The 26,941-nt window shown below is 46.4% G+C and overlaps 1 protein-coding gene across 4 annotated transcripts in view; it reads right to left on the bottom strand.

Moving 5' to 3' along the window:
* Positions 1 to 11,175: 11,175 nt before the first annotated feature.
* The window catches only part of LCMT2 (leucine carboxyl methyltransferase 2), a 34,998-nt gene continuing 19,232 nt past the window's right edge, over positions 11,176 to 26,941 (bottom strand). The window contains exons 12-14 of one of the 4 annotated variants that reach the window (XM_075414465.1): positions 15,986 to 16,173; positions 15,760 to 15,895; positions 11,176 to 11,564 (exon numbers count right to left, since the gene is read on the bottom strand). In XM_075414465.1, coding sequence (XP_075270580.1) covers positions 11,397 to 11,564; positions 15,760 to 15,895; positions 15,986 to 16,173 — 492 coding nt within the window. In that variant the 3' untranslated portion in view covers positions 11,176 to 11,396. The other 3 variants (XR_012763233.1, XR_012763234.1, XM_075414482.1) reach the window with 3 other exon arrangements.

Here is a 26,941-nt window from a genome sequence, read left to right as displayed (position 1 = left end):
TATAGGGATAGGGAGCTTGATAACAGCAGACATAGAAACTAAATTTGAAAACCCAAGGGATTAAGGGGGGTAAGAATTAAAAAACAGGGAGAGCAAACTAAATAAATGAAGACACGGACAGAAAATTTAAACATCGAGGGCGCTACTGAAATGCGAGGAATAATTTTTAAAAGACAGCAAATGGAAAAAAGGTAGGTGTAGAAAGAATATTTTAAAAGCAATACGCAATAGGGAGCTAAAGCGCCCCAGGACTACAGCTCCCAGCATGCCGCGAAAGGCACCTTCCCTTCTGCCCCAGCTGGCGGGGACACCACGCCCCAGCCGCCGCCGCACCCGGTAGCTCCCCGAGCAGCCAGTGCAGCCGCGCAGCTGCGGGCATCTGCCGCCGGCGGCTCCGACGGGGCACCACACCCCCACCGCTCCTCACCTCCGACACGGTGCCCAGCAGGCCCCCGGCAGGCACTGCGGCCTTCCTGGGGGCTTTCCCCAAGACCCACCGGTCGGTCATCCCCCCTACCCCCCCCCCCCGGTCACTTTCTCCTTTGCTGCAGCCGGAGCTCGGCGACGGCTCCGCTCCTCCCTCGGCTCGCACTGGCCCCTCCACAGCCACCTGGGGCACAGCAGCACCGGCCCACCCACCGGCAGCCACCGCATTAAAGGGAGGGGCTCTCGCCATCAGCCCCGCTGCCCACACCTGCGGCTTCTCCAGCCCCGGCCCACAGCTGGAGCCCAGCAGGAACAGGGGGCCATCTCCCGAGCCACAAAGTGAGTCTCTTCCTCCCCTGGGGTCCCTCGCAGCCCCTTGTCCCGTGCAAAGGAAGCACAAACACAGGCAGGAAGGCAAAAGAGACGATGGGTGTTTATTCAGTCACACACCGAATGAGTCTGGGGAACGGGTCTGCTCTGAGCCTCGGTGCCCCCTACGCTCCCTCTGCCCCTCCGACACCTCAGCAGTCCATCCCGCAGCTGCGCCCATCAGTCCAGCGGAGAACAGTCGGTCAGTCAGCTCCTGGAGCTATGTGCTGCTGGGCAAGGGCTGCCAAAAATGAGGAGCAGGGTGCAGGATGCTACAAGACAGGAGAAAAATGACAGGTGGCTGGACAGCGGTAGTGTAACGAGAAAGCATAAAGCAGGGAAAGGGACAGCGAGAGAAGGACAGGGACAGGCAGTCCCACAGAGATGGAGAAAGAAGCAGCATGGAGAAAGGAAGAGCGGCAGCAGAAAGAAGAAGAGGGAGCAGGACAGAGACCGAAAATGAAGAACTGGAAGCAGGAAGGAGATGAAAAAAAAAAAACCCTGCAGCATGACAGAGGAAAAAAGAATAGGGGCAGGGACCTGGACAAAGAGAGATGAGGAAATAGAATAGAACAGAATAGACATGGAGAAAGCAGTAGATCTGTGACATGCTACAGAGCCAAGAAGGAAGGCCTACAATCAAAGGACAAGGAGCCAGATAGCACCAAAGCAAAAATACTGACAGGCTACGGGACAGAGAAGGAGGAAAGCAATACTAGTAACTGGGAGCTGAACAGAAAGAAGGGAAGAAGGAAAAAAATGCCACGGGCTGCAGAGCAAAAAGAGAGAGGACCTAAAAGATGGGGACAAGTCAGAGAGAGATGGAGAAAGAAGGTACACGAGAGCAGTGTCCTGGGTTTGGCCAGGACAGGGTTAATTTTCACCGGACTCCAGGAAGGGGCACAGCCGGGGGGGCTGACCCCACCTGGCCAAACAGAGCAGGGTATTCCATACCATGTGCCGTCATGCTGGGTTCCAGTGGGGGGGAGCTGGGGGGCGGGAACTCACTCGCGGCTCGGGAGGGCTCAGAGGCGGTGCGGTCCAAGAGAGCGGTTCTGTTCTGTGGGTTTGTTTTGTATATTCCCCTTTTCTGTATCGTTGTGGTTACTGTTCCCTTTGTTTGCTGTTCTGTTAAACTGCCCTTATCCTGACCCACCGGTTTTCTGCCTGTTTATTTCCATTCTCCTCCGCACCCCGGCTGCAGCCGAAACCAGAACATTTAATTTTAATTTTAATTTTATCCACCTCTTACTCCATACCATCTACGTCATGCCCAGGTCCCCCATTGTCCAGTTGATCACCACCACTTCTCCTGTCTCCAGATATCATTCCCTTAGTCTATGGATCATCACTCTAAAGTGTCCGTTGAGTTCATTTAATCCATGATTTCGGGCTCCATCTGTCGTAATGGTCTTCCGTGGCAGGAGAGGTGATGTGTGGTGATGGGCGGTCACTTGCTGCATCCGGAGCTCACGGCTGATGATCTGGTGCGGCCCGTGCCCACAGTCTGCAGGTTGGAGCCGTTGATCTCGATGAAGTTGCTGGGTGCCAGTTGTTGAAAACCAGGTCCAGTCCCATCATCACTGTGCTCTGCTAGGTTTTCATCAAAAAGTCCATCCTTCTTTAATCTGGATGATTCTTACTACGATACTACTGGTACAACACATAACAATTATAACAGTGATAACAGAGAGTGACAGGGTTATTTAACAATTAACTTTATACAATTTATTTATTTATGGACTATTCTCACCCAAAATCAATTCCCCATGAGGTACACATCGGACTTCCCCATCCTTTCACATTACCCACCAGGTACACCCAGGTCCTTGAGCAAAAGCAATCCCACAGACGGGCTTGCCTTTGCCCGAGGCAGGACTAACCCAAACCATCTTCCCTAACATGTTCCGCATGTGCACTACAGGGACTTTATTCCCTTCTACGGGGCACTGAGGTTTTGACTGGGCAGGACCAGCCCGGTTGGTGGATCCTCTGGTGTTAACCAACCAGGTGGCCTTTGCTAAATGAGTATCCCAGTTTTTGAAAGTCCCACCCCCCATTGCCCTCAAAGTGGTTTTTAGCAGCCCATTGCACCGCTCGATCTTTCCAGAGGCTGGTGCATGGTAGAGGATGTGATACACCCACTTGATACCGTGTTCTTTGGCCCAGGTGTCTATGAGGCTGTTGCGAAAGTGAGTCCCATTGTCCGACTCAATTCTTTCGGGAGTGCCATGTGGCCACAGGACTTGTTTTTCAAGGCCCAGGATGGTATTCTGGGCGGTGGCATGGGACACAGAGTAGGTTTCCAGCCATCCGGTGGTGGCCTCCACCATTGTGAGCACATAGCGCTTGCCTTGGTGGGTTTGTGGCAGTGTGATGTAGTCAATCTGCCAAGCCTCCCCGTATTTATATTTTAGCCATCGTCCTCCATACCACTGAGGCTTTACCCGCTTGGCTTGCTTGATTGCAGCGCATGTTTCACATTCATGGATAACCTGTGCGATGGTGTCCATGGTCAAGTCCACCCCTCGGTCACGAGCCCATCTGTATGTCGCATGTCTTCCTTGGTGGCCTGAGGTGTCATGGGCCCACTGAGCTATAAAGAGTTCACCCTTATGTTGCCAGTCCAGATCCACCTGAGCCACTTCAGTCTTAGCAGCCTGATCCACCTGGTAGTTGTTCTGATGTTCTTCAGTGGCCCGACTCTTAGGGACGTGGGCATCCACGTGACGGACTTTTACAACCAACTGCTCTAGCCGGGCAGCAATATCTTGCCACTGCTTATCAGTCCCAGTACTGTGCTGTGATTAGAAAGAGACCTGAACAGCAAGAGTATGGCTGCAGCATTCTTCAGGCAAAGAAGAACATTCAGAGGAGTTTGTGGTGCTAGGCATACATTCCCCTCACCCCCTTCCCAATGCCTCTGTATTTTACGCTGTGCTGGGGCCCCATGTTGACTTTATCACCCCCCTAAAAGAGCGGCAGCTTTGCAGTGAGGACCTCTCCAATATGTCCTTTGCGCAGCAATGGAAGAGGGCATCATGGAGAGCTCCTACCCCTGCATATAGGAGAAAGATCAGAATTGGAAGCTGCTCTGCCCCGTCTCGCACAGAGCTCAAGAACTGGAATGCAGCATGCAGAAACTGTTCTCTCTGCAGTTCTAATTGCACGGTCTTCCTTAGATCACAACTAGCCTGGAAGAAGCTCAATGCTGGGTCAAATCCAAGTTTAACAGCCTGCAGCTAGAAGCTGTGAAAAGCCACCAGCCAAAGAACCCTGAAGAGAGCAGCTCCAGAAAGGAAGGTGAAGAAAGCAGGCACGTTCATTTCAAAGGAGAAAGCAAAGAAAGTAAGTGGGGGAAGTATTTGGTAGCTCATTATCGGTCAGGATTTCAGTTTCCTAAAATTTCTTTTGTAGTTCCTTACATGGGGGTTGAAAACAGACCCCTCTTCTAACTCAGTTTGTTTCCTCCTCTTTTGCCAAAGGACGTATTTAAGCAGCAAAGAATATTACAGGTACAAGACAGCTTCAAGGGGCTGTTTCTGAACTTAGAAAAGTTCTGTGGCACATACTCTGTTTTGTTGATGCTCACGAACTAAATACTTGTCTGAAAGCTAGTATATTTTCTTCTCTGCATTCACCTGTTTCAGTGGTTCCCCTTCCCCTCCCCGTACCTTTTTCAGATACCTTTTCAAAAGCCGTGCTTACCTTGTTTGTGTAGATTCATCAGCCTTCTCCATAACTGGTAGTTCCTGTGTAGCTGTGTAATTAGTTTGTTAGAGATGTATGTATCAAACGGTTAAAACTTCAATCTCTTATTTAGTAAAGACAAGGATTCTCCAGTCGCCAGCTTCACAAAACGTTGCATCTTTTTTCCCAGGAGAAAAAGCAGGACGAGCTTCCCACTCATGCCTCGCGGGACAGCGGGGCAAAGACCCGACGCCTGCAGCTCCGCACCAGGAAGGGCAGGAAATGAGCCAACGTGACCGTGCGATTCCCAGCCCGGGGAGAGCATCACCTGCCGCTGGGAGACTCCCTGCTGGCAGCCGGGTGCTGGAGGAACCCAGAACTTCACTTGAGCTGGCGTCGTTAGGCAGGTCTGTGTCACTGAGGCAGCCTTGCAAAGAAGAGGTGCTCACAGAGCACCCTTACACAGGGGAGCTGGGAATCCTGGTTTAAATCATAAACTCTGTTTTGGATTAACTCGTACCTCTCGCCTTGTCTTTTTGACTCAGGTGCTTTGCGTTGCAAGGCTGATGTTAACAACTATTTACAGCAAAACTATTCTTCTGTATCTGTCATTACTGTAAGCTATATGCTGTTGATAGGCTACATCTTTGCCTTCATGGCTTTTCTTTTACCAGCTTCAGACTTAGGCCTGGCAGGTGCTATCAAAACAACCTCCGGCCGGCTTGCAGAGGGTTCAGGGGAATTACTGAGGACAGAGTCACAGGTCTGCGGCTGGATGCTGACGTGGCCAGGGCAGGGAGGAACTGGCGGGGCTGGCTGCTTCGAATGGTAGATGGTTCCTGGGTCATGAGAGAACACGAGCCTCAGGCTGTGTTAGGAGCACATGAGGCATTCATTAGGTGTGCGATGTTACGCCACACATCGCCTTACCTCCACAGGAATTAGTGGAATTTAGTCAACTTCTCCTGCTGACTGGGGAAAGAGTAGTTGAAGCAAATGACTTACATTAGAATATGTTGATGATGATTATGACACAGACAGTTTTCATGCTTGTTCGACTTCAGGATCAGCTCGTCTTCCTTGTGGCTTACTCTTCCACATGGTTTCACTACAACCTAGCTTCAGGTGGTTGCACTCTGACCTGCTTCAACAGAGCTGTTTGCAGACTCCTCTGTGATCAGTGGCACTTTTTATTTCTGTGGGATCTCTACGTGTTAGCTGTTTAGCTCAGGGGGAGGGAAGCCTGGCATACCTCTGGATTCATAGCAACGGTTTAGTAAGGATAAAAGAAAGCAAACAGCAAAAATTTCAAAACCTGAATAACCAAGGGTTGGGGGTTTTTTCCCTCAATTTTTTGATGATCATCAAGGTGTCTCTGTTCCTGAAACATACAAAGTTCTATTAGATATTACTAGATTTTCTTTTTCCTGCATGTCTTTTATCATCTTTGTGTTCTTCTACAGCAGAAGTGGAAAAATGATGGATACATTATTGAACCATATGAACTATACATCATGTGGGAAGCTAAGGCTTAGTTTAATTCATCTGTCATGTTCTGATGGGTATAGTTGGCCCTGTGGTATATTTAACATTAAAACAAAAATAAATTCCTCACAAAAAGGCACGAGACAGACTTGTTAAGTGCCTTGAGAGTTGCATTCACATCTTTTACAGCTTGATCTTTTCTATAATCTTTAATTGTGCAAACTTGTTAGATTCTGCCTGTCATGTAAAGATGATTATAAGCACACATACACCGTGTTGCCTATAGAAATCAAGCTGCTTGCCATAAAGGTCCTCTGCATAAGATTGGGACAAGCGGAAAGAAGAGAAGCTGATCAGGCTATATATTTTCCAGTTAGATCAACTTTTCAGGCTCTGAAATTTGCTGAAGTTTTCCTGACTGAATTCTGCATCTGATACCTGTGATGTTGTTGCAGGTGCAGACACTACAGTAGGACTGCCGGGAGTTACGGAAGGATGTCCAGCTAGCCCGAGTGAGGATGCAAGAGGAGGAGGAAAGAACTGCCCAACTGGAGCAACAGTGCACACAACTGAAAGCTGAGCTGAGTATGACAGCGGGTTCTTGTCACATCTTTTTAGCCCTTCTCTCACTTCCACAGTGAGAGGAAGCAAGCGCTGAGGTCCTCCAGACCTCTGGCTGGTGTATCAGTCAACAGGAATGGAGGGTAGCTGAAGAGGTAATGAAATATTAAAGGCCTTTAGTTTGCATGTGCCGTTACTAAAGCCTCTGCTTACCTGGAGGAAACTGACAACAGTGGTATTCAGGGTAAGGAAGACACAACAATAATAGGGAAAGATTCCATCAGCATAAATTCTTTTCAGAGGAGACTTCAGCTAGCAAATAACCATTAATGCTTGATTCCCGAACTGATATGCAAACACAATGCCCATTGCTATTGAGTCTTTTGCAGCTGATTAAAAAAATGTGCTGTATTAAACATCAGTATAAGGGCAAGCATCTTGGATAAACCTCTGGTTGATCTCATTTAGATTCTCAGTCTATTGATGTGAAAGGAGCTGCTTATAAGGGAGCTAAGTGGCATTTAATGCACTCCGGGGTAGGGGGAAGCTCCGGATTGTCAAAATTAAAGGTAAATTTTCCTAAAGTCTGTTCCTTATTCCCAAATAACTCACCATAGCCATGCCTAAATCCTAGCATAATTGCCGTTCTTGTGATCCTTCCTTCAGGACCGATTTCAGATTTCTAGCTACTCCCTTTACAAAAGCGTTCCTGTTTCCCATATTTGTTTGTTCTTCTGCAAACTGCACATGCCACAATGAACCTGGAGCTTACAAAAGGTGGTCAGTGTTTCTGTGTCAGGCATGGCAAGAGGAGGGAAACTTGTCATTGTGGCAGAGTTGGCTGAATGGGGGAGAATGATGGCAGAAGCATCATTTCCTTCAGAATAAATCCATAACCAAATAACAAATTTAAATGAGACATACAAATTTTCTTCTGTATCAAACAATCCTGCTGATCAAGGCTTTTTCCCTTTATTAATTGAAGGAATTTTTGAGGGATCTTTTGATGATACCTTGGATGTCATAATATTTTGGCTAGATTTCCCTCACTACCCTGTTCATGCTGAGTTGTCTCTTGTTGTCTTCCTTTTTTTCCAATATGTTATACAGCACAACCAGCTATTATAAGCAGGTTGATTCAAATGCCAGCAAAAATGCTTCTGCTTTTAGATCTGTACGGTTTAAGCAGGGATCTAACTACCGTTCTTTGTCAGTGCCCAAAAACTTGCAAAGTTGCCTGTGGGCTGTGGGTTATAGTCAGGACAAATCAGTCGCTCGCACGCTAGACAGCTGAATGAGAGACTTGGGGTTATTTGATTTACTCAAGCAATCACAGAAGTGGTATGTTTAGGAGATTGGCATGATGGCATGCTTAATTTTAAAATTAAATAATTTATAATTAATTTATGGAATCAAATTTTGTAAAGTAATTTTGCAGAAATATTGAAGTTACCAAGAAAATGTTAAAGAACAACACATTTGTAGAAGTCTTACCTGTTTGTGGCTTATTCAGTAACCTAGCTAAATCAAAATGTAACCTTTTAAAATTACCAAACAGATAACAAAGCATGTGCTGACATTCTTTTCTATTTTCAGACTCCAGCAACTGTATCATTTCCCAGCTTGGTGAAGAAGCAAAAGTAAGTTGTAAACAAGCATTGGTGAGGAACACAGCTAAATAAAGATCAGAGCACCCTATATGGGGCCTTTCAAATGTACCACACTTCAGAGGCAGAATTTTTATGTGGACAAAGGCCAAATGCAACCAAGGCTACTAACCATTGAATGTCTTATTTGATTATTTTACCAGTTTGGGGTTATCCTACTTATTTTTGGAAATACTGACTTCCGTATTCTACTGAAATACTAGAAGAGTGATACGAATGTCTTGCTTGGAAAGCTGGAACTGACCAAGCAACACAGTTGTGGTAGCACAAGTATTGCATACAAAGGAGACAAACAGATGGACTGGTCATTAGTACTACAGAAAAATCACAACCTTGGTCAACTGGGTACTAAATGGGCAAAGAGCCCACACAGGGACTGCGTGTGCTGTCTGAAGTCTTCTCTGAAAGTGAAGATGAGATGAAAGTTCAGCTTAGACATGGAATCTCACAGTGCTGGCAAAGGATTCCTTGGATTGTGAACTGAACCACTTCTGGCAGGGAGATCTTTTAAGTTCAGAATTACTGAGATTAATTATAGTGGAGACTAAGAAGTTTGAGCTCAGAAGGGTATGAAGTCACCCTCAGCTTTCAGAGCTGAGTTAGAGCAGGTAACACAGCTAGTCGAAATCTCCCCTCTTTTAGTTTAAAACCATTACCCCTTGTCCTAATGCAACAGGCCCTACTAAAAAGACTGTTCTCACCTTTCTTATAAGCCCCCTTGAAGTACTGAAAGGCTGCTACAAGGTCTCCCCAGAGCCTTCTCTTCTCCAGGCTGAACAACCCAGACTCTCAGTCTTTCCTCATAGGAGAGGTGTTCCAGCCCTCTGATCATTTCTGTGGCCTCCTCTGGACCCACTCCAACAGGTCCATGTCTTTCCTGTGCTGAGGGGTCCAGAGCTGGACGCAGGACTCCAGGGGGGGTCTCACCAAAGCAGAGTAGAGGGGCAGAATCCCCTCCCTCAACCTGTGGGCCATGATGCTTGTGATACAGCCCAGGATACGGCTGGCTTTCCGGGCTACAAGCGCATATTGCTGGGTCATGTTGAGCTTCTTGTCAGCCAACACCCTCAAGTCCTTCTCTTTAGGGCTGCTCTCAAACCATTCTCCATCCAGGCTGTACTTGTGCTTGGGATTGCCCCGACCCAGGGGCAGGACCCTGCACTTGGCCTTGTTGAACTTCACAAGGTCCACATAGTCCCACCACTCAAGTCTATCAAGGTTCCTCTGGATGGCATCCCTTCCTTCCAGTGTGTTGACCCCACCACACAGCTTGGTGTCACTGGCAAACTTGCTGAGGATGCGCTCAATCCCACCATCCATATCGCCAACAAAGATGTTAAACATTGCTGGGCCCACTGCTGACCCCTGAGGAACACCACTCACCACTTGAACATCAAGCCATTGATGCCAACTCTTTGAGTGCAACCATCCAGCCAATTCCTTATCCACTGAGTGGTCCATCCATCAAATCCATGTATCTCCAATTTAGAGAGGAATGTCACAGGGGACAGTTCCAAGTGCTTTGCACAAGTACAGGTCCTCTTTTTCCTTCTGGTCTTAGCTTCAATAAATGGCGTTTTAATCAATACCTTACACAGCCTGAGTGCTTTTCTTACTGGGATCACAAAGAAAACTAGCTCCAGTGCACTACTTCAGCGAACCCATTCAGCATCTTTTGTTTTCTTATCTTTGCATCCTGTCCTGACACAAAGCAGCAGCACCTCTAGCGTAAGAAAAGGGCCACAAGGAATGGAAGTGATCCAGCTTATAACCTGAGTTAATTCTGCAGCCTGCTGGGGATGTAAAGTCCTTCACGGCTTCATAATGCAGTTCCTAGCATGACCTGATTCTATGTGCCTTCTGCAGCAGGAAGACCATGTTCAACTGCATAGAGTTGCAGTTCCTCTTCTGGCTCCTCCCAAATGCCTTGGTGAATTGCACTTCTCATCTTTTTTATTTACACGCTCCTCACCTGAGGCCCTGACAAGTCACAGGACCTCCCCAGTCTCCTCCAGATCCTGGACATTGGCCATTCAGGAGGAGGGAGCTTGATGGGAAATGGAGCAGAGTGACTGCAAGGCCTACTCCTGCTCCAGCATCTGCCAGCTCCTTGGATACACTCCAGGCCTAGCAGGTGCTCTCAAAGGCGCTTTGCTTTGTGTACCCCTTTCCTTATTACAGTTAGTAGAAGCCATGAAGAACCACTGAGGTTATCGCACCTTCTCCTTAATTTCACAGGTTTATAGACACTCTTCTCACTGAAGAATTCAGAAGGCAATCTGATTTTTGGATGCCTACATAAGTGATCCCAATCAGCAGCCTCAACCAATTTTGGTACTGCAATAGCTTTAGAGATCTCCCTTTCTCATTTTCTAATTTATACTCCAAGGAGTCTCTCTCTAGTAGTTTTCCACGGGGCTTTCCCCAAAATAAAAACCTCCCTGAACTGATTTGGTCATTCTGTATAAAATACATATAGACAGAAGTGTATGTCTCTTCTCAAGAACATAATCCTAGTTTGAACATTGTGCTCAAACACTGTTCCAAGCACAGCCTCCTCACCATGGCACCTTCCCAGGCATAGAAAAAGAGTTCAAATGTTAGCAATGAGGCTGACTCGTGATTTCATGTAGCATCCCCCCGCCTCTCTTATGGGTATGTCATTACCCTCCTAGGAAACAAGCAAGGGCTACAGCTAGCAGGGTCTGAGCTTCTGGCAACAAGAATCAGAGGAGCATGAGTTTGTCATATCTAGACTAGACATGACCTTTTGAAATATTCATGTATGATCTATGAAATACTCAAGTATTTCTTCCTTTCACTTTATTTAATTATGCTTCACTGAACATTTCTGATGGCTTTTTGACTCAGTGACTTCACTTTACCTCCAAGTCAGCATTGTGCGAAGTCATGTTCCTTTTGAACACACCAATGTTCCTCATTTCACCTCTAATGATTACTGCTATCACCACAGAGCTACTTTAGAGATACTTTATTTACAGCAACACAAAGAGCAATACAGAAAAAAGACAGATCAGGTATGCAACCCCTCGTCATAAGTGTCCCTCCTAATCCCACCTTTAGAAATGCATTCTGGATTCAAAACCTTTGTGGAAACATTTTGCTGCTTTTGCACCTACAAGTGAATAGATGTCTCACCACAATACAGCACCATGTTTCAGTCCTGTTTGGTCCCAGTCAGTGATTGGGCAGGATGTTGCTGAGGCTCAGTGAGACAGGCTCTGGGTTCAGGTGTGTCCCAAAGGAGAAGCAGTTCCCACCACCACCAATAAGCAACAACTCCTTCTCATTTGGCAGAAAGACACTACTATGATTATGCAGCATTAATGGCCACTCCAGATGCTCCTGAAAAAGGAAAGGAGATTTTGAACATACAGGACTTCAACACATGTGTACTTCATACAATGCTGTAGAGGTATTTAATTTGCTACCCTCATTAGAAATTTAAGAACAGCCACACTGGGTCCTATCTAGTCCACTATACCACCCACAAATGTGTGTAAAAATACATAGCTAGAGAACACAGGAACAAGGAAACCATGATATACTTCTCTAGTATACCCCACCCACCCAACAACTTGCAGTTCAGTCATTTTTAATGAGAGATAATGTCTTTGTGTTCCCTGAACCTTAATGTTTTCCCTTCCAAGAACATAGCTGGTCACTTTTTGAATCCATGTAAAACTTTGGCATTCATATCCTGTGGCAAGGAGTTCCACAGCTTACGTATATTTCATATGAAGCACTCTTTTGAAGCATATTGCCTGCCAGCTTCTTTTGATGTCTCCTAGTTCTTACATTAGAAGAAAAAACAAACAGTCGTGCCCTCTTCACCACAGAGGAGAAAGCCTCAAGTACATACTTATACATCTGAGGTCCAAGAAACACCTGATTTATAACCTGTATATATGTGATATCTGATAATCTGAAAAGCAGCTCTTTCATGCTGACCTCCAATATTCAAAAGCTGAGGAAAGTGAACCTTGGAGACACACTTTCTGCAGATAACAGACTGTAGCAGTAACAAAACTGCTGTGTTGGCAGTTTAGTTATGGTTGAGGCCACTGGAATCTGAAGAGGACGGGTTGTAGAGGCTTCCCTTGTAAACTGCTCAAGTCAGAAGGCAACTTTTATGAGGGTACCCTTGTCTATATTCTTGGAGAAAGGGTAAGGGATAGTAATTAAGAGAGATATATCTGCCCATGTAACTGTTCCATGGCTTTTTCAAGCACAGAGAAAGCTGCCAGCCAATGGTTTTGGTGCTATCACCTTCTAAGACATGTATCAAAGCAGTAATACTAACAGTATCCAGTACTGCACAGAAAATCACTGACAATTCCAGTCTTTCAAAACTTGGGACCGATCCACATACACTGCACAATATTATCAATACTTTAGCACAGTACTGGTAGGTTCAAAAGCCTACAGAGTTTCACCTAAGTCAAAGCAAACAGCTCATAAGCAAAGGCAGCTACCAATCCATCTGCGTCCACTTATTCAATGTAAACAGAAAAGCTCTATTCTTCTATAGAAACATACAATCATAGAATGCTTTGGGTTGGAAGGGACCTTTAGAGGTCATCTAGCCCAACCCCCTTGCAGTGAACAGGGATATCTTCAACTGGATCAGGTTGCTCAGAGCCCCATCCAACCTGGCCTTGAATGTTTCCAGGGATGGGGCCTCCACTACCTCTCTGGGCAACCCGTTCCAGTGTTTCACCACCCTCACTGCAAAAAATTTCTTCCTTATATCCAGCCTAAATCTACCCTCCCTTAGTTTAAAGCCAGTCCTCCTTGTCCTATCACATCAGGCCTTGCTAAAAATATTTTCCCCATCTTTCCTATAGGCCCCTTTCAGATACTGAAAGGCTGCTATACGGCCTATTTTATGTAAAGGATACTAGGCCACTTACAACTGCTACTACAGAAAGACTGAAGCATACTTCATGCTTTATGCCCTCAGGAAAATGCTGCAAGGTCAGCCAGATGCACACATACTGCCTATTATAAAAACCAGACCAGTCACAAATTCCAGTTTCACCAAGGACAGGATCCACATGCCCAGATACCTAAAGAAATTTGTTCCTTTATGAAGAAGACAAATAAAAACTTGTCAAGCAACAGAAGCTTTCTCATAGAATCATAGAGTGGCTTGGGTTGGAAGATACCTTTAAAGCTCACCTAGTCCAACCTCCCTGCAACAAGCAGGGATATCTTCAACTAAAGCAGGTTGCTCAAAGCCTCATCCAGCCTGACCTTGAATGTTCTTAGGGATGGAGCATCTACAACCCCTCTGGGCAACCTGTTTCAGTGTTTCACCACCCTCATTGTAAAAAATTTCTTCTTTATATCTAGTCTAATTCTACCTTCTTTTAGTTTAAAACCATTACCCCTTGTCCTATTAGAAAAGGCCCTGATGAAAAGTCTGCCCCCACCTTTCTTACAGGCCCTCTTTAAGTACTGAAAAGCACAAAAATGTCTCCCACAAGCCTGCTCCAGGCTAAACAACCCAAACTCTCTTTCAGCTGTCCTCATAGGAGAGGTGTTCCAAGCCTCTGATCATTTTTGTCACTCTCCTCTGGACCTGCTCCAACAGGGCCATGTTTGTCTCGTACTCCAGGCAGTATTACCACAGATGAGGGCTACTCACAGACTAAGTTTTGCCCAGAGTATGCCAAAATCCTGCCATGTGACGTCATCTGTATGATTGTTCTTCACTGAACCATACAACAGAACCACAGAATAGTTGAGGTTGGAAGGGACCTCTGAGTATCATCTAGTCTAACCACCCCTGTTCAAAGCAGGCTCAACTACAGCAGGTTGCTGTGGAATTATTAGTAAAATTAAGGTTTTACATCTGAAAATTAAGGTTTATATGAAAAACGTAGCAGTGTTCACCCACTGAGGAAAAGCAAAAGGTGCTCTGAAGATGCAACACAGCTGCAGCAGGCATGCAAGGAATCCACTCACACACCAACTCCCTGCAATGTACCATAGAGGACGGAACTGAGTGGAGACTCCGTGGCCCTGCTCCGTGATGATAAAGTGGGAAGAAATGGTTCTCTAGGACTGATAAGCAGCTCATCTGGCCCCCTGAGCCAACACGTTTTCGAAACCTTGCCAAAGTGCTACCCTCTCGTGAACTTTGCTCGTTTTAATATCATTTTAATACCAAAACACACCTCCATCCCAAAGGCTCCCCGCCTCCAAGGTGCGACCACCCCTCTTCGAGTCTGCGCTCTCGATTTTTCGTAAACTATACCTTTAAATGTGAAGCGAGAAAATTTTACACCAATCACGATAAAAAGTATGTATGACTACAGTCACTCAAACTCCACCTTAAAGGTAGAAAGGATATAAAAATAGCCAGGGAAATGGGGGATTTTCAGAGAAGATCATCTTCGGAGGAAAAGAAGATATCACCACGAGCAAGTCAAGGGAAACTCCACCTCAGACTGCCTCCGACAACCGGGATCGGCGGACAGGCTGAGCCTCGCTTCTCCCCGCCTTGGGACGCCTTGGGTGAGACTTAAACTGAGCGCTTTTCTCTCGGGAATAGTTACTCCCTAATGTTTATAGCCAGGCTGTATTATTTATAACCTTTTCACGCGTTTTATATTTGCACGTGCTTTCTTGCAGACAGTCACTATCACCGGCAATTCAAAAAACCTCTCTACCTGTTGCACAAATAAAACTGCACTGTTTCAGTAGCCAGTTGTCACAGTTTCTCACTGAACGCGACCAAATGCGGCCATGCCAGTTCATGAGCACGACTGGACTGAAGGTACAGACTGCTATTAGTGTATCCAGAATCGTGGTAGTTTAATATACATATTAAACGCGACTGGACTGGTAGTGGTAAATTGGACATCACTCAGAATTTAAACCTAGCCGCACCCAGCCTCTCACTTCGGTGAAGAGCGTTAGAGAGCAAGGGGGTTTATTTTCTGCCAAATAAACGCGACAGTTGCTCAGCACCTTGCCCAGTCAGGTCCTGAGTATCTCCAATGATGGAGACACCACAGCCTCTCTGAGCAACCTGTTCAGTGTTCAATCACCCTTACAGTAAAAAGTTTTCCTGTGTTTAAGTGGAGTTTCCAGTATTTCCACGCTGTTTTCTTCTTGTATTGCAGGCAGCCTCTACAGCACACAGCAATTTCCACCATGAAGTTTTAATGAAATTATACCACAGACCTCCATTAAGACTGAGTTTCTGGTTTGATCTGTTCTCTTCTTCAGTAAGCATCCTGAAATTACTATGCCTGTGCCCATCTCAGTTCTGCTCCTCCTGTTTGGAATAGAGCAGCTCTGTGCCCTCCAGTCTTCTGCACACTCAGACTCTCCCTCTCTTAACCCATTTATATTCTCTGGGATGGTAAAAGCACTTCAAAATTAGATTCTACCTCAACCAGGGAATGTTTATTCCACTCACAAATTTGCCTACATTGCATTCTCTACTCTGTTTCAAGGAATAGCCCTAAAGTTACCACGTTGCTTCTCACAACAATGTTTACTCTGAAAGAAAAATTTCAGTACTTACCACATCAATCATATAGTCCAAGCAGAGACCAGTTCTTAAGTCAATGACAGTGATGCCTGGCACAGAGGATGAGTGAAACCACACTCCACCAACAAGCAGAAGTTTTCCATCATGCACATGCGCAGTATGTGAATACCTGTGAGTTCAAAATTAAATTGAACTCTTGTTAGTAAGAGAGGTAGGTAGAGACAGGCCAAAGATTCACTGCTGAATGCCTTCTACTTACCTTGGGATGAGAGGAGGGTGTGTGTCTACTGTTTGCCACTGAAAGCCATGTTCAAGCTCCCTCAGAAAGAAAACTGAACCTAAGGGCTGCTCAACTGCTCCCAGACCTCCTGCAATTAGCACTCCTCCTTTCCAGCTACAGGCACTGTGAGAGTGACGGCTTTCTGGTGCTGGACCCTCAACAGGAATCTAGGAAAACAAAAGTCCAAGGCTGAAGATTGCCAGGATAAGTGTCTTCTTCATGTCCAGGCTCTTAAATGACCTCTTCCTGTTGCATGTCCTGTGGGATGTAACATTCTTTCCTGCCATGAGACAGAAACAGGTGCTGGAGGGGAACAGAGTAAACATGATCGGGAACAATCAAAAAAATCCAACCTACCCATGTTCCTCTAAGAATGGCTAAGTAGAAGTGTTTCCATTTACACTATCTGCAGTATTTCTCTGGCCCTCAGTATATATCCTGTCTTTAGAGGGTTTTATTTCTGCACATTTATTATTTATTATTTGCATTCTTGCATGCTGTTTTCTGTTCAAGACATGCACCTGAGAACCACAAGTTTACAAACACATGAACTAATGCAGTGACCAGCAAAGCAGGTGATCAGTGGCTCAAACCACAGAACAAGATAAAATGCTGAACTACAGTACTAATATGCAGAAAGAAAACCTTTAGCGCAAGCACTAATGGAAAAAATGTAAGATGAGGGGTTTAAAGAAATATCACAGCAAACAGGCTGTGGAGGAAATTCCAGAGGCCATCTGGTCCATCCCTTTCTCCTACAGCAAATTCAACTACATCTATTATCATCTGGAGAGAAGGTTATTTAATAGTTTCTGAAAGTCTGCAGTGACAAGAGTTTCTCACTGCTTTAGGCAGTCTATTGCAGCACTTTACTATATTCACAATTAATAGCTTTTCTCAGTGTCCAACTGAAGTTGCCCTTTCTATAGATTCCTTGTACTACTCAAAGTAAAAATGGAGAACAATTCGTTTTTTCCTCTCTGCAGCTACATTTTACATATTTGAAGATTTATTTGTATCTTGAGTCTTCTCCAGACTCAATAGCTACCAGTCCTTCAAAATCTTCCCCAGCAAGGTATGTGGTCTGCTCATTCTCGTTGCATACCTTTATAGAGCTGTATGGCATCCTGTCCACCTCTTTTTCTCAGGAATTAGCTTTGGGTATTTTACAAAGGTCCTGCTGAGATCAAGAGCACTGAAGAGAATAGAAGAACCAATTCATGTGTCTTACAGATAACATTCCTGGTTACATACCTGAACACATAGTTTAGGCCTACCACAACAGCCTGATATTGCTTACTCATGTTTAGCTTGTGATCTCCTGTAATTATGCAATCCTCACACTGTAAGTGTGCTATGCACTATTTTAAAACTCAGTCTATCTTTAATAAATTGTAATTTGTTTTTCCACAAGTATTTCTTATCAAAGTAATACTCTTGTCAAAGTAATTTTGAGTTTTCACCTTGTCCACTACTGCACTATTAAGCTACTCTGCCTGATGTTAACTGCCTGTATAATATAAATACTCTTTGCTTCATCATTCTTGTCATTAACACCTGGACCCCAGGACTGATCCTGTGCAACACCACCATTTCCATACAGCGTGATTTCTAAACATTCTCAAAGTCTGATTTTTCCTAATTTTGCACTACCCTGCAATACTCATGTTTAAACCATGTTTTCTTAGTCTGTTATGAAAGCATCACTCAAGATGTGTTGAAGTCCTACTGACCCTTTCTTCAGGACAAAATCTACCACTATGCCATAGAAAAATGTGAAACAAATTACTTATTGAACTCTCATTGGTGGTCACTTATCTCCCAATTACCTTCAGGTATTTGTAGTCTGTTACTATTAGTTTCTGTATTTTTGGGGACCTGAGATGAAGTTGGTTTGGTTTCCATAAAAGAAGCTCAAAGCATTTATGGAGGGTGAGAGCAACTGTTTCATTAAGTTTCTTGAATCACAGTCATGTTCAGTGCTAATGGAATAATAAGTGAAAGGGGAACTGATAAACAAAACCAGACAGAGACATAAACCTGACAGACAAGGGATAATGGAGACAATGCCAAAGACCAAAAGTCTCCAATCACTAACCCATGGTCCATTAAGAAACTCCAAGCACAGCTTTCAAGACGGCTAACCTGGACTTTGCAACTGATAAGAAGGGGAAAGTGAAGAACAAGAGGATTCGGAAGACTCTAGGGAGGGTCTGTAGGACTAAACAAAACTTACTAATGGACGCTTAGGAGAAGGGGATTGTTAGGGAACAAAGAGAGGGAAGGAACAAAGAAGGGTATAAAAGGGGCCAGTTACATGTAAACAGCCACCGGTCAGTACACTTGTCTGACTGAGCTCTGCACCTGATCAATCTATCTTACTGGTTAAATCCTTTCTTAACTATCTCTCTGTGTATTATCACTCTCTACCCCATGTCTGTGAGTCACGCAAAAACTAGGCGCCTGCTACTGCAGAGACAAGTATTAGCGAATATGGAGTCAGAGCAGGAGGGGGGAAGCATTCCTGGAACTTTTGTGCCAGCAACTGGAGCAAGTGAGGGTCTCAGGATTAGGAGTTGGAGGGGCCACAGATCTTGGAAAGCATCTTCACGGCTCTCAAAGACCTTGTGTCCAGAGTGCCAGCTACTGGAGGGGCCAGCGTGAGTGAATGTGGGACAATGAACTGGCCTCAGACTGGGGATGTAAGCATCTCTGGGCCTGTGGCTTGAGTGGAAGTCTCAGTGCCACACAACCAGGACAAGACCACCACAGGTCACTGGATGTGTGCATGTCCCAGATGCAACTACCTGGGTGACAGGAGCAACTTAATCAAGTAAGAATCTCAGCACCAGCAGCTGGAATAAGACCATAGGTCATAGTGCCCATGTGCCTGGATGCCAGCTCCTGTAGGGGGAACCAGTTTGTTTGTATTTTCCCTGGACCTTGCATGCATGTGAGTGTGCATCTCCAAGTCTTGCTCTCGAGACCCTTCCCATCTTTGCCCTCAAGAAGAGAATCACAGAATCACAGAATCAGAGAATATCTTGAGTTGGAAGGGGCCCATAAGGATCATTGAGTCCAACTCCCCTGCTCCTCACAGGACTACCTAAAACTAAACCATATGACTAAGACCATTGTCCAGATGTTGCTTGTACTGTAACAGGCTTGGTGCTGTGACCACTTCCCTGGGGACCCTGTTCCAGTGACCGACCACCCCCCTCAGTGAAGAGCCTTTTCCTAATGTCCAGTCTGAACTTCTCCTGATGCGGCTTCATTCTGTTTCCTCATGTCCTATTGCTGGTCACCAGAGAGAGGAGATCAGCACCTCCCCTTCTGCTGCCCCCCTTGAGGAAGGTGTAGACTGTGATGAGGGTACCCCTCAGCCTTCTCTTCTCCAAGCTGAACAAACCAAGTAACCTCAGCCACTCCTCGTAAGTCTTGTCCTTGAGACCCTGCACCATCTTGGTCACCCTCCTCTGCATACACTCTAATAGTTTCATAACCTTCGTATATTGAGGCACACAGAACTGCACACAGTGCTCCAGGTGGGGCTGTACCAGTGCAGAGTGGGACAATCACCTCCCTTGACCATCTAGCTATGCTGTGCTTGATGCACCCCAGGACATGGTTGGCCCTTCTGATACCTGCAAATATAGATGAGAAGCTATTAATTTGTTAGAATCGTTGTATGCTAGACGGCACCAAACAAAAGTACATTTTGTGAATAGCTAGGATAGTTTTAAGATAAAAGTTTTTCAATAATCCCCCTGTAGACAGCTCGGCCTTGGGTGGCCAGACGTGTGGAATTATAATGATAAGCAAGGTGCGGGATCACTGCAACACTGGAACAAAGCAGAATCACAGAATCACAGAACCATAGAATCACAGAATAGTAGGGGTTGGAAGGGACCTCTGTGGGTCATCTAGTCCAACCCTCCTGCCGAAGCAGGGTCACCTACAGTAGGCTGCACAGGACCTTGTCCAGGCAGGTCTTGAATATCTCCAGAGAAGGAGACTCCACAACCTCCCTGGGCAGCCTGGGCCAGGGCTCCGGCACCCTCAGAGGGAAGTTCTTCCTCATGTTCAAACAGAACTTCCTCTGCTTCCGTTTGTGCCCATTGCCCCTTGTCCTGTCACTGGGCACTACTAAAAAGAGCTTGGCCCCACCCTCCTGAGACCCACCCTGCAGATATTTGTAAGTATATATTAGGTCCCCTCGCAGCCTTCTCCAGGCTGAACAAGCCCAGCTCCCTCAGCCTCTCCTCGTACAAGAGATGCTCCAGTCCCCTCACCATCCTTGTAGCCCTCCGCTGGACTCCCTCCAGTAGCTCCTCATCTTTCTTGAACTGGGGAGCCCAGAACTGGACAGAGTACTCCAGATGAGGCCTCACCAGGCCAGTGTAGAGGGGAAGGAGAACCTCCCTCGACCTGCTGGCCACACTCTTCTTGATGCACCCCAGGATGCCATTGGCTTTCTTGGCAGCCAGGGCACACTGCTGGCTCATGGTTAACCTGTCCTCCACCAGGACACCCAGGTTCCTCTCCACAGAGCTGCTCTCCAGCAGGTCCGCCCCAAGCCTGTACTGATGCATGGGGTTGTTCCTCCCCAGGTGCAGACCCTGCATTTGCCTTTGTTGAACCTCATCAGGTTCCTCTCTGCCCAACTCTCCAGCCTATCCAGGTCACGCTGAATGGCAGCACAGCCTGCCAGTGTGTCCACCACTCCTCCCAGTTTGGTGTCATCAGCAAACTTGCTGAGGGTACATTCTAACTCTTCATCCAGGTCATTGATGAAGAAGTTAAACAAGGCTGGGCCCAGTACTGACCCCTGAGGGACACCACTAGTTACCAGCCTCCAACTAGACTCAGCGCCGCTGATGACAACCCTCTGAGTTTTGCCATTCAGCCAGTTCTCAATCCACTTCACCGACCACTCATCTAGCCCACACTTCCTGAGCTTCCCAAGGAGGATATTATGGGAGACTGTGTCGAAAGCCTTGCTGAAGTCTAGGTAGACAACATCCACGGCTCTCCCTTCGTCTACCCAGCAGCCTTGAAGGACACAGTATACGTGATCTTAGAACTGAGTTTGCGCAGAAGAAAAAGTCAGCTAGCAGACACCGTGATGAAGAGTGTGAGCCTTCATCTGAAGACACCTGATGACCACCCGGAGGTGCTAACAGACCTGCGCAAAGGATATTAACATATTTTAATGTGTTCCTGGAAAAATCATGAATATGTATGTAAACGTAGTATAAATGTTTAGTAGTTATGTCTTTTTGGCACACATATTTGGGTGGACCTATCCCCTGTGCGTCCAACACTATAATAAAGAATGCCTACTTTCTAAAACTTCAACTTCAGTTTTAGAGAGTGAATTATTTTGCTGCTTTCCGGTAACACTTTTGCCTGTCAGGGCACACTGGAGACTCATGTTTAACTTGCCATCAACCCAAATCCCCAGATTTCTTTCTGCAGGGCTGCTCTCCAGACTTGTCCCTGAATTTGCATGCATAAACAGGATTACTCCATCCTAGGTACACAATTCAACACTTGCTCTTGTTGAATTTCATAAGGGTGGCGACTGGCCAGCTCTCTAGCCTATCCAGATCTGTCTGTAAGGCCTCTCTACCCTCGAGGGAGTGCACAGCTCCTCCTAATCTAGTATCATTAACAAACTTACTTAATATACATGCAACTCCTGCATCAAGATCATTCACAAAACATTAAAGAGCACTGGCCCTATAACTGAGCCCTGCAGAACCCCACTGGAGACTGGCTGCCAGCCTTATGTAACCCCGTTTGCCACAACTCTTCGAGCCTGACCTGTCAGCAAATTGTTCACCCACAATACTATGGACTCGTCTAGCTGTATGCTGAACATTTTGTCCAGAAGGATACTGTGAGAGACTGTATCAAAAGCTTTGCTAAAATCCAAAAAAAAGCCAGATCTACTGGCTTCCCTTGGTCAACAAAATGGGTCGCCTTGTCATACATTCCCAGGGTATTCAGCCTCCAGAGCTGGAAGACAGGGATGGAGAGCAGAATAAACCTCCCATAATCCAGGAGGAGGCAGTTAATGACTTGCTACGCCACCTGGACACTCATGAGTCTGTTGGGCCGCATGGGATCCACCCAAGAGTACTGAGGGAGCTGGTGAAGCAGCTTGCTGTGGAATTATTAGTAAAATTAAGGTTTTACATCTGAAAATTAAGGTTTACATGAAAAACGTAGCAGTGTTCACCCACTGAGGAAAAGCACGAAATCTAAAGGAGCTCTGAGGATGGGACACAGCTGCAGCAGGCATGCGAGGAATCCACTCACACAGCAACTCCCTGCAATGTACCATTAGAGGACGGAACTGAGTGGAGACTCCGTGGCCCTGCTCCGTGATGATAAAGTGGGAAGAAATGGTTCTCTAGGACTGATAAGCAGCTCATCTGGCCCCCTGAGCCAACACGTTTTCGAAACCTTGCCAAAGTGCTACCCTCTCGTGAACTTTGCTCGTTTTAATATCATTTTAATACCAAAACACACCTCCATCCCAAAGGCTCCCCGCCTCCAAGGTGCGACCACCCCTCTTCGAGTCTGCGCTCTCGATTTTTCGTAAACTATACCTTTAAATGTGAAGCGAGAAAATTTTACACCAATCACGATAAAAAGTATGTATGACTACAGTCACTCAAACTCCACCTTAAAGGTAGAAAGGATATAAAAATAGCCAGGGAAATGGGGGATTTTCAGAGAAGATCATCTTCGGAGGAAAAGAAGATATCACCACGAGCAAGTCAAGGGAAACTCCACCTCAGACTGCCTCCGACAACCGGGATCGGCGGACAGGCTGAGCCTCGCTTCTCCCCGCCTTGGGACGCCTTGGGTGAGACTTAAACTGAGCGCTTTTCTCTCGGGAATAGTTACTCCCTAATGTTTATAGCCAGGCTGTATTATTTATAACCTTTTCACGCGTTTTATATTTGCACGTGCTTTCTTGCAGACAGTCACTATCACCGGCAATTCAAAAAACCTCTCTACCTGTTGCACAAATAAAACTGCACTGTTTCAGTAGCCAGTTGTCACAGTTTCTCACTGAACGCGACCAAATGCGGCCGTGCCAGTTCATGAGCACGACTGGACTGAAGGTACAGACTGCTATTAGTGTATCCAGAATCGTGGTAGTTTAATATACATATTAAACGCGACTGGACTGGTAGTGGTAAATTGGACATCACTCAGAATTTAAACCTAGCCACACCCAGCCTCTCACTTCGGTGAAGAGCTTTAGAGAGCAAGGGGGTTTATTTTCTGCCAAATCAACGCGACACTTGCCAAGCCACTCTCCATCATCTATCAGCAGTCCTGGCTAGCAGGGGAGGTTCCAGATAACTGGAGGCTTGCCAATGTGACACCCATCTACAAGAAGGGCTGGAAGGAGGATCCAGGGAACTACAGGCCTATCAGCCTGACCTTGGTGCCAGGGAAGATTATGGAGTGATTCATCCTGAGTGTGCTCACTGGGCATGTACAGGACAACCAGGGGATCAGGCCCCACCAGCATGGGTTCATGAAAGGCAGGTCCTGCTTGACCAACCTGATCTCCTTCTATGACCAGGTGACCTGCCTAGTGGATGAGGGAAAGGCCATGGATGTTATCTACCTGCACTTTAGTAATGCCTTTGACACTGTTTCCCACAGCATCCTCCTGGGAAAAACTAGCTGCTCATGGTTTGGATGGCTGTACACTTCGCTGGATAAAAAACTGGCTGGATGGCTGAGCCCAGAGAGTTGTGCTGAATGGAGTTCAATCCAGCTGGCGGCCGGTCACAAGTGATGTTCCCCAGGGCTCAGTTTTGGGGCCAGTCTTGTTTAACATCTTTATCAATGATCTGGATGAGGGGGGTTGAGTACTCCCACAGTAAGTTTGCAGGTGACACCAAACTGGGTGGGAGTGTTAATCGTGTTAACCTGCTCGAGGGTAGGAAGGCTCTGCAGAGGGATCTGGACAGGCTGGATGGATGGGCCAAGGTCAACTGTATGAGATTCAACAAGGTCAAGTGCTGGGTCCCGCACCTGGGTCACAACAACCCCATGCAATGCTCCAGACTTGGGGAAGAGTAGCCGGAAAGCTGTCTGGTGGAAAAGAACCTGGGGGAGCTGGTCGACAGCCGGCTGAACATGAGCTAGCAGTGTGCCCAGGTGGCCAAGAAGGCCAATGGCATCCAGGCTTGTATCAGGAGTAGTGTGGCCAGCAGGAGCAGGGAGGGGATCGTGCCACTGTACTTGGCACCGGTGAGGCCGCACCTCGAATACTGTGTTCAGTTTTGGGCCCCTCACTACAAGAAGGACACTGAGGTGCTGGAGTGTGTCCAGCGAAGGGCAACGAAGCTGGTGAAGGGTCTGGAGAACAAGTCCCATGAGGAGCAGCTGAGGGAACTGGGATTGTGTGGAGAAGAGGAGGCTGAGGGGAGACCTTCTCACTCTCTACAGCTACCTGAAAGGTGACTGTAGTGAGGCGTGTGTTGCTCTCTTCTCCCAAGTAACTAGCGATAGGATGAGAGGAAATGGCCTCAAGTTGCGTCAGGGGAGGTTTAGATTGGACATTAGGAAAATTTTCTGTAGTGAAAGAGTGGTCAGGCATTGGAACAGGCTGCCCAGGGAAGTCGTGAGGAGTCACCATCCCTGAAGGTGTTAAAAAAATGTGTAAATATAGCACTTCAGGACACAGTTTAGCAGGCATGGTGGTGTTCGGTTGACGGTTGGACTAGATCTTAGAGGCCTTTTCCAACCTTAATGATTCTATGATTCTGTGAAAAGGAAATTGTTAGTTAAACAGGACTTTCCCCTCGTGAATCCATGCTGGCTATGACCAATGCTATGACTGCATTGTCTCTCAAGTGTTTTTCAATAAATCCTAGAATAACCTTCTCCATAATTTTACCAGGCACTGAAGTGAGACTGACAGGCCTGCAATTACCATAGTCTTTCTTCTTATCCTTCCTGAAAATTGGGATGTTTGCCAATATATCCTGGAATAACGTTCTCCATAATTTTACCAGGCACTGAAGTGAGACTGACAGACCTGTAATTACCAGGGTCTTCCTTCTAATCCTTCCTGAAAATTCGGATACTTGCCAGAGGTCCAGACGACCGGGACCTCTCCAGACTCCAGAGACCACTGAAAAATAATGGAAAGAGGTCCGGCAATAACGTTAGCCAGGTCTTTCAGCAGTCTCGTATGAATCCCATTGGGCCCCATACATTTATGTGCATCCAGCTGGAGCAGCAAGTCTCGAACAAATTGAGTCAGCTGGGAGTTCACCATTCCTTGAGTCACGGTCTTCCAACAGTGGGCTCCAGGGGTCCCAGAGCCCACGACTGGTGTTTGAGACAGAGGCAAAGAAGGCATTAAAATCTCCATTTTTCCTGTGTCCCTATTTGTGAGATGACTGATGTCATCAAGTAACAGACATTGTAAATGAATGACACTCATTGTAAATGAATGACATTCGTTTATGATCCTCCTTCTGTTGTAAACATATTTTTAAAAGCCCTTTTTGTTGTCCTTCATAGTACTGGCCAGCTCGAACTCTAATCAAGCTTTGGCCGTATGGATTTTCTCCCTGTAGTGGCAAAAAGCACCCCTGTAGTCCTCCCGTGACACCTGTTCTTGCTTTCAATGTCCATACACTTCCCTTTTCCACCTAAGTTCTAGAAGAAGATCCTTGCTCAACCAAGCCGGCCTTCTGCCCCGCTTGCTTGACTTTCGACACTTGGGAATTGCCTGCTCCTGTGCTCTTAAAAAGTGAGCAGCATTCGTGGACCTCAATGCCTTCAAAAGCAGATTCCCAGGGGACCCTACTAACTAGTTCCTTCAGCAGCCCAAAGTCATAGAATCACAGAATCACAGAATGGCAGGGGTTGGAAGGGTCCTCTGGGGATCACCTAGTCCAAACCCTTGTTCACCTACAGCAGGCTGCACAGGACCGCATCCAGGTGGGTGTTGAATATCTCCAGAGAAGGAGACTCCACAGCCCCTCTGTGCCACCTGTTCCAGTACTCTGTCACCCTCAAAGTTGAAGTTTTGCTGGCAGTTTGACTCCTTTCGCCAACGATTTGAAACTCAACTACTTTATGGTCACTGTGACCAAGACAGCCACCAATCACCACTTTGACCACAAGTCCTTCGCTGTTTACAAACAACAAACCTAGGATAGCACCTTTCCTAGTTGGCTCCTTCAGTACCTGCACCAAGAAGTTAATCTTCAACGTGCTTCAGGAATTTCCTGGACCTGTTTGTGTCTGCTGATGATGTGCAGGTCTGGTGTCATGTAGACTGACCCATGATCAAAAAATCCAAAATTCTCCCAGTGACACCAGTCAGGGAGCCAGGTATTAATCAGCTGGGTCTTCCTGTTTCTTCCAACATTATTCCCTGCAGCTGGAAGGATAAAGAAAAAGACTACTTGTGCTCCTGAACCCTTAACCAGTCGTCCCAAGGCCCTGAAGTCTCTTTTAATCACCCTTGGACTTCTTATTGCAACCTCACTGCTGCCTACATAAAAAGGCAATAACAATAATAATCGAAGGGCCATACGAAGGTAGGAAGTTTTCTTGTAACATCTTTGACCAGGGACCCAAGGAGGCAGCAGACTTCCCTAAGAAGTGGGTCTGGTCGGCATATTGGGCCTTCTGTTCCCTTCAGAAGAGAGACTCCTATGACAATGACCCTCTTTTTTCTTAATGGAAGTGGTTTTGATGCAGGGCATAGGCCAACTTAACCTTGGCAACAACTCCAACCTATATGGACTATCATCCTCATCATTTGGTTCCACTTCCACAGCCACATACCTATTGTACAAGGGCACCTGGGAAGGTGAGGTACTCATGGAGGATATGCACCTGCTGCACCATGCAGGAACTTGTCACCATTCTCCTTTA

Source organism: Opisthocomus hoazin, chromosome 1 (assembly GCF_030867145.1).
Source record: "Opisthocomus hoazin isolate bOpiHoa1 chromosome 1, bOpiHoa1.hap1, whole genome shotgun sequence".
NCBI lineage: Eukaryota > Metazoa > Chordata > Aves > Opisthocomiformes > Opisthocomidae > Opisthocomus > Opisthocomus hoazin.
The sequence above is the reverse complement of the archived record's forward strand: the minus strand, read 5'-3'. Positions and strand labels throughout refer to the sequence as shown.